The sequence below is a fragment of the Oncorhynchus nerka genome, linkage group LG5, assembly GCF_034236695.1.
Source record: "Oncorhynchus nerka isolate Pitt River linkage group LG5, Oner_Uvic_2.0, whole genome shotgun sequence".
NCBI lineage: Eukaryota > Metazoa > Chordata > Actinopteri > Salmoniformes > Salmonidae > Oncorhynchus > Oncorhynchus nerka.
In genome coordinates this window covers 37,622,513-37,635,135 of record NC_088400.1, presented here as the reverse complement: position 1 = coordinate 37,635,135, position 12,623 = coordinate 37,622,513, and the positions used below count along the sequence as shown (strand labels likewise).

Genomic DNA, 12,623 nt, shown 5'->3' with positions numbered 1-12,623 from the left:
CTTCTTTAACTGAACAAAATAAAACTGTATAAGAAAAGAAAAGTGTTAGGGTGGCTGCCGTTAAGTCAGGTTTTTACTCCTGTGTTTTCACGCCTGTGTTTCTCCTGTATGTGCATCTGCTTCTCACGTTTTTAAAGGTAATTTATATATTAAAAACAAAGAATTTAAAACATTTGCAAAAATTGAAAGATTATAAATTGTGGTGGTGATGGAGGATTGTGGTTTTACCTGTGAGCTGGCAAGTGCCAAAAATGAAAAGGTGGAACTTTTTCAAAGGAGACAGCACTTGTTTCCCAGGGGAGGCGTAGCAGCGATGCACTCAGTTAATCAGCTACTGAGCTCAAGCAGTCCTCTGCTCTGCCACAAGGTGGTGCAGCGGTAGAGGTCCCGGCGTGGCCTCCAGGAGGGAACAGGACATGACTGATCTGAATGCAGAGACACAGAGCTCAATGCTCACCTGGAGTGCTGTATGACTGACAAATGTGCAGATTTCTGTTTTCCTTTTCCGCTCTGTATTTTCCTTCCTAGTTTTACCCATGTGAAAGTCCCATGAAACCACTTCCTGATAAAGCAAAAACACACTGACACTCTACAGTTAGTGGGGTTTGTTTTGGGGTTTTATTTCTGTTTATTGGTCAAATGTTATAGGCTCATCCAATGTTACCAATCCATCTTTTATTTTTTTGAGAAAGGCGTTTGTCAATCATACTGAGTTCTGCACACAGACCACTCCTAACACACAGAGGACTTATCAATAACTAAAGTTGAATAAAAAGCTATTTCCTGATGCCATTTTTCCTGCAGAAGTTTGTATTTTATTCAAGGATTCCGGATCAGTATTGTCAAGAAACACTCAAAATTATTTGAAGGGTCTTGAAGAGGAACACTTGAGGGATGTAAATACCATGCTATGTTGGACAGGGATTTCAGAGTTTTGGTCTGGGCAAGTCCCCTACTGCCCCACCCTCATGCCTTTTGGCTTGAGAGTTGAGGAAGGTGTGGTCCAGGTTGAGGTAGGTGGTGAGGAACTCTGGGAAATCTCTCTTCTGGACAACCTCCAGGAACATGGCTGCAGCTGTCAACAACCTCTGTTCCTCCCTAGAGGAGGGGGGAGAGCCAGGAGAGAACGGTGGAAGAATTGGAGGCTCAAAGGAGAGGGAGGAGTGCAGAGACAAAGGAAACTTCTAGAAATGCAGAATGTTTTGAGTTGTGAGGAAATCTTATCTTGGAAACCTTGTGCTCTTATCCAACTCCTCCTACCTGACAGTGTGACAGCGTGTGATGACCTTCAGCTCTCCCATGACCTCCTGGGTCAGCTCTGTCACAAGACCCCGGGTCACCACCCTGCTATCATCCTCCAGCTGTGTCTGATGGCGGATCCACTGCCACACCTGGACACAAAACACCACACACACATCTCTCATGAAATGGATCCTGGACTCTCAAGTTTTTTTGCAATGGGAAGTGCGGCACAGGATGACCTAAACTAAAGTGAACCTACCTGGGATCTGGAGATTTCTGCAGTTGCAGAATCTTCCACCTGTCCCCTGTAGAAGAAGTGACCTTTGCCTAGGGGAGACCCATGGAGCATTACATCAACATTACTCAATCACATATCCATCCCAAACCTCCATTAAGGATGCTGGTTCATTATGATGCATACTCTTGAATTCTCACCTTTGAGCCAAGCATCTATGAACAGGATTCCTACAGCAATGTTATACTTCAAGCCGTACAGGGTTACTCCACCCTAGAAGAACGTTTAGAGCAGTTCAGTACACGAGACGTGGAATGGTATTCCAGAGCGATGCATAGTGTAGTATAAATACAGTAGCACAACGTTATTGAGTAACTGACCGCTGGCATGCAGAGCAGGTCGTCGGGGGTAACCGTGAGGTCATCTCTAAGCTGGTGCATCTGGTTGTCACCCTGAGAATGCAGCTGGAAGAGCTGAGAAGAGAGTGATACAGAAAAGTGGGGAGAGTGACAAATCCAATTGTATTTGTCACCTTCGTAAACGATAGGTGTAGACTAACAGTGAAATGCTTACTGAGAAGATAACAGTTCCTTGAAAGGTATAGCTCAACAATTCCTACATTAAGGACTTACTTTCTGCATGGGCTCTATCAAGCCCAGGTCATACACCATGAAGCCATCAACACCAGCTTTGATCTCCAGTAACTTCAGTCTGAAATATGAGAAAGGGAGAAACAATATTTTTGCTGAATGGTGCAATTGGAGCCCAGTGAAATCATAATCGAGCAATCAGTCATCACTGCTGTTGTGTAATATGACCAAAAACACAGAACAGATCAGGATCAAATAGGCAAGAAATTGATACAGTACCGGTCAAAAATGTGGATACACCTACTCATTCATGGGTTTTTCTTTATTTTTACTATTTTCAACCTTGCAGAATAATAGTGAAGACATCAAAACTATGAATAAACACATGGAATCATGTAGTAACCAAAAAAGTGTTAAACTAATCAAAATATATTTTATATTCTTCAAAGTAGCCACCCTTTGCATTGATGACAGCTTTGCACACTCTTGGCATTCTCTCAACCAGCTTCACCTGGAATGCTTTTCCAACAGTTTTGAAGGAGTTCCCACATATGCTGAGCACTTGTTGGCTGCTTTTCCTTCACTCTGAGGTCCAACTCATCCCAAACCATCTCAATTGGGTTGAGGTCAGGTGATTGTGGAGGTTAGGTCATCTGATGCAGCACTCCATCACTCTCCTTCTTGGTAAAATATCCCTTACACAACCTGGAGGTGTGTTTTGGGTCATTGTCCTGTTGAAAAACAACTGATAATCCTACTAAGCGCATACCAGATGGGATGGCGTATCGCTGCAGAATGATGTGGTAGCCATGCTGGTTAAGTGTGCCTTGAATTCTAAATAAATCACTGAAAGTGTCATCAGAAAAGCACCCTCACACCTCCTCCTCCATGCTTCACGGTGGGAACCATACACGGAGGTCATCCGTTCACCTACTCTGCGTCTCATAAAGACATAGCGGTTTAAACCAAAAATCTACAATTTGGACTCATCAGACCAAAGGACACATTTCCACCGGTCTAATGTCCATTGCCCTTGTTTCTTGGCCCACGCAAGTCTCTTATTATTGGTGTCCTATAGTAGTGGTTTCTTTGCAACAATTCGGCCATGAAGGCCTGATTCAAGCAGTCTCCTCTGAACAGTTGATGTTGAGATGTGTCTGTTACTTGAACTCTGAAGCATTTATTTGGGCTGACATTTCTGAGGTGCAGTTAATTTCTGATTTCTGAGGCTGGTAACTAACTTATCCTCTGCAGCAGAGGTAACTCTGGGTCTTCCTTTCCTGTGGCAGTCCTCATGAGAGCCTGTTTCATCATAGCGCTTGATGGTTTTTGCGACTGCACTTGAAGAAACTTGGAGTCCTTGAAATTTTCCAGATTGACAGACCTTCATGTCTTAAAGTAATGATGGACTGTCGTTTCTCTTTGCTTATTTGAGCTGTTCTCACCATAATATGGACTTGGTGTTTTACCAAATAGGGCTATCTTCTGTATACCACCGCTAGCTTGTCACAACACAACTGATTTGCTCAAACACATTAAGAAGGAAAGAAATTCCACAAATGAACAAGGCACAACTATTAATTGAAATGCATTCCAGGTGGCTACCTCATGAAGCTGGTTGAGAGAATGCCAAGACTGCAAAGCTGTCATCAAGGCAAAGGGTGTCTACTTTGAAGAATCTCAAATATAAATTATATTTTGATATATTTAACACTTTTTGGTTACTACATTATTCCATTTGTGTTATTTAATTGTTTTGATGATTTCACTATTATTCTACAATGCAGAAAATAGTTTTAAAAAATAGTAAAAATAAAGAAAACCCATGGAAGGAGTAGGTGTGCCCAAAATTTTGACTGGTACTGTACATGAAGTGTATATATCAGATGACTGTGTAGAATAGGTCCTTCACCTGGTGACGTTGGCCAAGGCTGCTCTATAGGGGGCACTGTCCCTGTCCTGAGGCAGCAGCAGGGCTGCCATACCTCCAGTAGCCAGGGCTCCTCTACGGTGACATGTCTGGACCAGCAGGTCCATGTAGCTCCGCAGGAACAGCTTCTCCATGTTGACATACTTACTGCGGTCAGGGAGCAGGAAGGCCCCTCGGTGACCTGTCAGGCAATCAATGAACTTAAGATGACCTTTTGTGAACTAGTAGTCCAGTGATGTATCAAGATATACCCAGGGATTACCCATGTTTAGACAGCTGCTGCATTCAGTTTTATAATAAGGTTAAACTGAGCTGTTTGGGACAGAATGGTCCCAATCTAAAAAACAACATGGTTGAAAGTTGAAAGCTGTATTCTCCAACATTGCCAGAATAGAGACATTTTGTAGACCCATGAAAACCCTAAGTTTCCATGGAAAAGACAGGATTGAAGTCACTCACCAAACTTGTTGACAAAGGAGGCGGAATAATCCCAGATCCCACAGTTGAGTCCAGCAGAGTGATCCTTAAGCTCAAACAGAATCTCCTCCATCTCAAATGCTGACAGCACATTCTCTATCAGCACGGTTGCCTTTATGCTGCCCACAGGCAGGCCCAGCTAGAGGATACAACACACACACACACACACTTGTATTCAATGTTACTTATGATCAGTAATTTACTGTGTATCAGAGAAGCAATCAAATAGCAAGCATGCTGTTCTAAAGCGTTTCACACCTTTACCATGTTGGCATGCTTACAAACCTTCTGCTCTGTCCAGAGGAATATGTTGTTCCAAAGTCTCGCCTCCATGTAGCTCTCGACCTAACATGCATCGATGGTGGTGAGGAAAAGAGAGAGAGAGTAGTGGAGAGTTTAAAAAAAATATCAGATCGTGTCAATCCTATTTGCTATTCTAACAGCCAATAACAGCACAGCTATCTACCATAGCCTTACTTTGGAAAGGTAGAAAAATGGCCCACTCTCGCAGTCGAACAACAGCTTGCCACAGTGGAACATGAGGAAGCCGAAATCACACAGCGGCCCTGGCACCTCTTTGCCTTTAACCTGCATACACACAAATGAATCAGCGCTGCTGAAATATCATCCACACAAAACTAAGATGATGGTCAGGGGCCAACTTTCACTGGGAATGGGGGGGCATGTCCCCCCAGTTTTATCATTGGAATGTGATACAAAGGGTGGAAGGGTGTGCTTTAGGACCATGCGGATGCCTCGGAGCGATCAGGTAGGCTTTTCAGAGTGTTTTTCTGACAGAATATATATATATATTTATATAGTATGTCCCCACCACTTCTAAAACCAAAGTTACACCCCTGATGATGGTTGTAGACATAACATGATCATTTGGATGGCTCTACACTTTCAGCCAATCCAGATGTTGTATGCATGTAAACTGAGGTATTGAGATGAATTTGGACAACAGAGTGTTGAAGTTGGAACTCAATACCATCATGTTGTGTTCCACCATGTTCCAGGCTCTAGGGCGGAGCATCAGAACAGGAGCCTGGGATATCTTGGGGGCATCTGTTGGAGGACAGTAACAGTTGGGCGTATACGTGAATAATAATAATGCAGGTCGTCATACAATATTCTGACCTGTAGATCTACTTAAACATGGTGGAAAGTTATAAAGTCGACTAATGCAGGGTTTGTGATTAAAATATAAGATATTATAAAGTCCAGTTAAACAATCAAGATAGACTGTATCTAGATACATTTAGATTCGGATGATGTGTGCCAACAAAACGCTTCCTGCCCTGGACCGAGCCCACCGTGAGTAATGGGTAATAGAGTGGATATAAACTCACTGGGAAATTGATTGTGCACCGCCCGGTAAACATTATAAATGCCTTTTATCTGGTTGTGGTACGTTGGGCAGTTCCCATCATCAAAATCAACCTGCAAGAGAAAAACAACACAGTCGTCTACATAGTGAAGAGGGCTTTTCTGGAATGCTCTGCCCACCAACAGATCCAGAATCACCTGATTTATACGTCTTTTAACTTGTATATCAAAGCCTCCTGATATCCAACATCCCTTGCCTTGTAGCAACATTCTAGACTGGGTACATACGTGACTGTTTCTGCATTCAACAATGTTACTTGTATGTTACATTCAACAACGTGTCAAACAAGGCTAATTGGCTAAATCTGACCCCTGAATATCCTGTACCTGTAGGCCCTGTGCAGGGGAACTGAGGGCCTGAATGAAGCGCTGGGTGTCACAGGGGGCCAGGTCCCCCACATCCACATGTCTCCTCTGCAGCCTCTGGGGGACTGGACGGACCCTCCAGCTAGGGTCGCTTCTTACGGGGGCTGTGACCTCACAGAACCCCGGTAGGTCACCTGACAGGTCCAGGTGGGTCTTCCTGGAGATTCTAAGCCTCAGGATCTTATACGACAGAAAGATACATACTGTATTAGACTAGGTTGATATACTGTATATTTTTTCGTGATCGCTGATCACTCAGTTTGTCAACAAGTAGGCCTAGAGAAAACAAATATATTTGGAACAATGTATTAGTGCTTTTTTTTGACCTACCTTGTCGACCTCTTCATCAAATGCTGAGACCAGTTCCTGTAGGAAGACCAGGGAGCCTGCGGTAAAGATGGTTCGATACTCAGCCTCCAACCCTGGGGGAGAGGGCTCTAGCTCCATGGTTATAGGATCCTGTGGCCCATAGAGTTATTACAATTGCAATAACATGCCTCAACGCTATGCAAAGAAATCATCAATCAACTGGGACATGACCGTTTCTATGAAGTACTGTACGCTTTACATGAATATGTCTAGTTGGTTACTGACTGTCTATAGATAAGAATGTTACAAACACAAGTTTACATGGATCAAAAAGGCACTGCAGCTTAACTTCAACAATAAAGATAATGTTACAACATTTTAACAAACAACATTTTAACAAATTGTAATAGGGGGGAATGAGTACTCACGGACATGTTGATGCCTTTTTTCACTACTGAAGTGGACTTTGGTAAGGTGCACCACTAACCAGTGTTTGTTTTAGGTAAAGGTTAAAAGCCACTTTCTAAAACATTAACAGGATTTTAAAGTGCTGACACACGTTCGAGATATTATCAAAAATCTGAATACCTATTCCTATTTCATTCAAATTGTATTTGGAAGAGATTTAGTACTGCAGTTCACTTCTGTGATATTCCCATGTAATGCTTATTTGAGTGTTTTGACTGGGCTGGGTAGAGAGCTGGGACGCAGGCTGCAGTTGTAAGCAACGACCCTCGTGTCGAATCTGATCCAATCCACAGAGTCTTTCATTTTCTTGGTTATCTCTCGCGAGAGTTGTGTTTTCTGTCAATGTTGTACGTGGCTTCAAATGTAATGCAGGGCGGGGAAGGAGTTAGAAGGATGCTTAAAGTAGCAACCTGAGATTGTTATTCCAATGGTCATATGTTTATATTTGGAGGTTACAGATTTGTCACGAATGTCCAATTCCATTTGTATTGGGCGAGATTGCTTGTCTCATTTTGACAGCTCATCCAGCTAGCATTGGCGGAGGCGCGGTTTTGCAAGCCATAACAGCTCTGGGTTAACGTTAGCTAGGCAGCTACTGTAGTTTGCTAGCATATCCTCGATAATCAACAGCCAAACAATATGGCAAGTGTGGAGTCGTCGACGGAATTCACTAGTTCGCTGACTGTCTCGTCTCATCTTCCGCCACCACGGACGCGGATTTTCAAGATCATCGTGATTGGGGACTCCGGTGTGGGCAAGACATGCCTAACCTACCAATTCTGTGCGGGCAAGTTTCCGGAGAAAACCGAGGCCACGATCGGGGTGGACTTTCGGGAGAAACTTATCGAGATTGACGGCGAGAAAATCAAGGTGAATAGATAGATTACATAAAACAAGTGAAATGATTGTTTGGGTTGTTCCAAAACAACACAACCTGGAAACAATTGACATATAAATGCAGTCTACCTCATCCACGTTGGAGTTGTTGTGGCATCAATTTCAAACGTCTCTTGTCTTTGATCATCTCAAGGGCAGTGGCAGAAGCGAAAACAATCTGTTTGGTGCGCTGACTGCCCTCTGCAGAATCATACATATTACAGTTCAGTTCATCCTCTGGCAAACTCACAGTGAATATAAGGTCTATCTAGGTACTGTATTTCAGTTCCTTGGAGACTGACAACATTCAATAAAGAAGCTGTTCAGAGTGTGTTCATTTGACTTTCCCCTCCAGGTTCAGCTATGGGACACGGCAGGCCAGGAGCGTTTCCGTAAGAGCATGGTGCAGCACTACTACCGCAACGTGCACGCTGTGGTGTTCGTGTACGACGTGACCAGTGCCGCCAGCTTCCGCAGCCTCCCGGCCTGGATCGAGGAGTGTAAGCAGCACGCTCTGGGCCAGGAGGTCCCGAGGATCCTGGTTGGGAACAAGTGTGACCTGCAGAACTCTGTCCAGGTGGGCACAGACTTGGCCCAGCAGTTTGCGGACGCCCACTCCATGCCCTTGTTCGAGACATCTGCCAAGAACCCCAGCAGCAATGGTCATGGCGACGGTAGCCATGGTAACAGTGATCACGTGGAGGCCATTTTCATGACGGTAGCCCACAAGCTGAAGTCCCAGAAGCCACTGATACTGAGCCAGCTGCCCGGGGGGGACACGGTGACCCTGACGAGGGGAAGGGACGAGGGCGAGGAGAAGGCGAGCTGGGCCTGCATGTGCTGAGAGAGAGCATTGGGGGGAGCAAGAGAAGAAGGTTGTGGGGAGAAATAGGAATCAGGGTAGATTCCTCTACTTCCAATATCAGGGGTAGATCCCCCCCCCCCCCCCAACAGTTAAGCACCTTTTTATTATTTAAGTGGATGTGTGGTCACCTGAGAGATGGGGTGATGTCATCATATTACAAGAGTTTAGGTGCCCTCAGTCTTTGTCAACACACATATTTCACTCACCTCCTGTGCTCCACCTAGACTGTGTGTTACCACACACATGTTCTGTGTTAGGAGGTAGTCCTGACGGTGTTAGCACTGTCATCATATGGTAAACATCTCAGTGACCTGGGAAAGCGAAGGATAAAAAGGAACTTGTTTGAAGTGAATCTTGTTGACGGGTTCCACTGAACTGTGTTTGAGCTAGAAAACTGTTGGCCAGATTGATGTACAACATATTCAATTTACACACACACACACACACCTCAGAGTATACAGCAGGCAATATAAGTACACCTCACTCAGGCGTTTCTGTACCAAAATACCCATCCATCGGGTTTATAATTGTGCCCCTACGCAAGTCCCACAATATACAAAAGTTTTCTTAAGTAAAGTTATGATCTTCTGTAGCATGTCTTGCATAAGTAACGTCTATAAAACAACTATTACTATATACAACAAATACCATGTATCTTAAATCTGTTCTAACTGTAACATGTTTTCTACCCTATGATGTCATCCCAAAGGCCTTCACTACCGTCACCATTGCTTTGTGCGTTTGGATCACAGCTGGTCCTGTGGTGCATCGTTTTACGTGTGTTTGTGAGAAGGATGTGTGGCACAACATCAGATCAGTTCAGTACTGTGAGTGCAGCACAGTGTGATGCTGCACGAACCACTCCGCCTGATGAGATCACTGTTGATGTGGGGCAAGACTCGTCATCATTCCCTCTTCATAATCTGCTTTGGCAAAGTAATGATGACAGCTGCTATCAATGCATGGGTATCTTTATCTTTACAACAAGCCTGTAAAATGTGTCAAAAGTAGTGGTGAGGAGATTGATTACCTGTATTGTTGCCGTTGAACCTTAGCTAACAGACCTGCTTCTTTGAACATGGGACAGTTGCAAAGAAACCCCCCACCAGTGAAATGACCCTCTAATGAAGACGGTTGGTGTTTATGGTTTATGTACTGTATGTCAGATAACCTGGAAGTCTTGTCGTATAATTACCGTTTTTAGCCAGCAGAGAACAGATGCCACCCCACAGTATGTCAACACAACAATTAGTTGCGCTAAAGTACTGTGGGCTTAGATAGCCTTTTCTCAGGATACAGTTCAATTAAAAGATATTCACTCTCTGACCTGTTGCCCTTAGATTGGTCTATAGAACTAGGCAAGGGGGGAATGGTAGGCTTTATCAATTGCCTTGCACTCTTGTTTTGCTTACATGTGCTTTAAATATTTGTGTTTTTTATGTGTTCTGTTAGTGCTCTGTGTCGTTAATCTGTCATTTCAGGTTAATCAATTCTTTTTTTTCTGTTCATTTTATCTGGGCTATTTGATACAAAGGTATGTCTGTTTGAGAAAGACACTGTTTATTTTAACGAGACTGATCACGTCAGGAATGAATTCCTGGGAACAAAACGAGGGAGTAAAGCCTTGCAATGGTTTATGGATTACATTAGAAATGTTATGTGTAACCTTGCAATAAAGCATCCTGAACATTTCAGCGCAATGTATGTCATTTCAGGTCGACATGTTCTTTTATCTGTGGGATGGGGGGAGTTAAAAGAGTTCAACTATTGTTGTGTTGATCGTTTGTGGGAGCTGTCAGGGTATTACAACTTCAGGGTCGTTGTGATGGTGGAACACCTCGTTGTCATTCTCGCCATTGGTCAATGTTAGGCATGCCTAGCCTGACACCATCACCATGGAAACACAGGAGCAAAGCACTAAGGCAGGATAAACCTGGCGAGGGTCAAACCATGCTATTAGATGATTGAACATTGTGTCACCTTTGGCATTCAGTCAGACAATTGTAGCCTCAAGCCACCTTGATCACTTACCAATACTGTGTTTTTCCTTTGGGAAGCAAAGAGTCACCACAAAATTGAACAAATCAAGTGTTGTACTCTACATTTGACAAATCATTTAAATTGTTTAGATGAAAGAACACTCATATTGTTCACCAAACCAGTCCACACAGGTGCTCGAGTTTCACTGAGGTTGGTGTTTTTGTGTAAAAACACGTCAATGAACCCACACACAACGCCAGACAGGCCAACTGCAGCATGCCCAGAACAACGACCCTGCGCTTGGTTTAATAAGGATCGGACCCTTTTTTTTTCCATTTTCGCCTAAAATGACAACCAAATCTAACTGCCTGTAACAGAAACAGCAGGAGTTCAAACTTTAGAACCCATTTCCTACATTTGAATATAAAAATTATTTTATCAAACAAAACTATGCTACATTTTATCTATGGAACCCTCATGATGACAAATCAGAGCAAGATTACTGTATGTAAGTACATTATTTACCTTCAGAATGAATGTAATCAAACCCGTTGCCATGAAAAGTGTTTTGTTGTTGTGCCCTTTCCTCAAACAATAGCATGGTATTTTTTCACTGTAATAGCTATTGTAAATTGGACAGTGCAGTTAGATTAACAACAATTGTACTACACAGAGCCGGTGTACTACAATTCGATCTTAGTCTGTATTGGCGTTTTGCCTGTTTGATGGTTCGTTGGAGGGCATAGCGGGATTTCTTATAAGCTTCCTGGTTAGAGTCCTGCTCCTTGAAAGTGGCAGCTTCTAGCTTTTAGCTCAGTGCGTATGTTGCATGTAATCCATGGCATCTGGTTGGGGTATGTACGTACAGTCACTGTGAGGACGATGTCATCGATGCACTTATTGATGAAGCCAGTGACTAATGTGGTGTACTCCTCAATGCCATCGGAGGAATCCCGGAACATAGTCCATTCTGTGTTAGCAAAACATTCCTGTAGCTTAGCATCTGCTTCATCTGACCACTTTTTTTATTGATCTAGTCACTGGTGCTTACTGCTTTAATTTTTGCTTGTAAGCAGGAATCAGGAGAATATAATTATGGTCAGATTTGCCAAATGGAGGGTGAAGGAGATCTCTGTACGCATCCCTGTGTATGGAGTAAAGGTGGTCCAGAGACCCATCTGGTTGCACATTTAACATGCTGATAGTAATTTGGTAAAACAGATTTAATTTTCCCTGCATTGAAGTCCCTGGCTACTACGAGCGCCGTTTTCTTGTTTGCTTGTGGCAGAATACATCTCCTTCAATGCTGTCTTAGTGCCAGCCTCTGACTGTGGTGGTATGTAAAACAGCTACGAAAAATACAGATGAAAACTCTCTAGGTAGATAGTGTGGTCTACAGCTTATCATGAGATATTCTACCTCAGGCAAGTAATAGCTCGAGACTTCCTTATATCGTGCACCAGCTGTCATTTACAAAAATACATAGTCTGCCCTCGTCTTACCAGACGCCGCTGTTCTATCCTGCCGGTACAGAGTACAACCAGCCAGCTGGTGATCGTGTCGTCGTTCAGCCACGACTCCATGAAGCATAAGATATTACAGTTTTGAATGTCCCGTTGGTAGTTTAGTCTTCCGCGTAGGTCATCGATTTTATTCTCCAAAGATTGCACGTTTTCTAGCAGAGTGGAAGGAAGTGGGGGTTTATTCGATCGCCTATGAATTCTCAGAAGGCAGCCTGCCCTCTGGCCCCTTTTTCTCCTTCTCCTCTTCACGCAAATCACGGGGATTTGGGCCTGTTCCCGAGAAAGCAGTTTATCGCTCGCGTCGGGCTCGTCAGACTCATTAAAGGGGAAAAAAGGATTCTGCCAGTCAGTTGTGAGTAATCGCAGTCCTGAT

The 12,623-nt window shown here is 43.6% G+C and overlaps 2 protein-coding genes across 4 annotated transcripts; one reads left to right on the top strand and one right to left on the bottom strand.

The window, feature by feature from the left end:
- Positions 1-280: 280 nt before the first annotated feature.
- Positions 281-8,239, bottom strand: ugl (ureidoglycolate lyase). 3 transcript variants are annotated; one of them, XM_029659799.2, is made up of 15 exons: positions 7,973-8,239; positions 6,560-6,688; positions 6,191-6,409; positions 5,827-5,917; positions 5,466-5,542; positions 4,952-5,062; positions 4,760-4,819; positions 4,457-4,613; positions 3,980-4,178; positions 2,110-2,188; positions 1,858-1,950; positions 1,678-1,750; positions 1,502-1,569; positions 1,261-1,391; positions 281-1,098 (listed from the first exon to the last, which is right to left on the bottom strand). In XM_029659799.2, exons 2-15 carry the CDS (start codon positions 6,674-6,676, stop codon positions 927-929), a joined length of 1,647 nt encoding a protein of 548 aa, XP_029515659.1. In that variant the 5' UTR covers positions 6,677-6,688; positions 7,973-8,239; the 3' UTR covers positions 281-926. The 3 variants fall into 3 exon arrangements, with proteins under 3 accessions (XP_029515659.1, XP_029515657.1, XP_064874698.1); XM_029659797.2 differs by lacking the exon at positions 7,973-8,239 and adding an exon at positions 6,967-7,353; XM_065018626.1 differs by lacking the exons at positions 4,952-5,062; positions 7,973-8,239 and adding an exon at positions 6,967-7,353.
- LOC115129452 (ras-related protein Rab-33B-like) lies at positions 7,369-10,441 on the top strand. The gene is made up of 2 exons (XM_029659808.2): positions 7,369-7,876; positions 8,238-10,441. The coding sequence occupies exons 1-2, from the start codon at positions 7,646-7,648 to the stop codon at positions 8,724-8,726; spliced, it is 720 nt and encodes a 239-aa protein (XP_029515668.1). The 5' UTR covers positions 7,369-7,645; the 3' UTR covers positions 8,727-10,441.
- Positions 10,442-12,623: the final 2,182 nt, after the last annotated feature.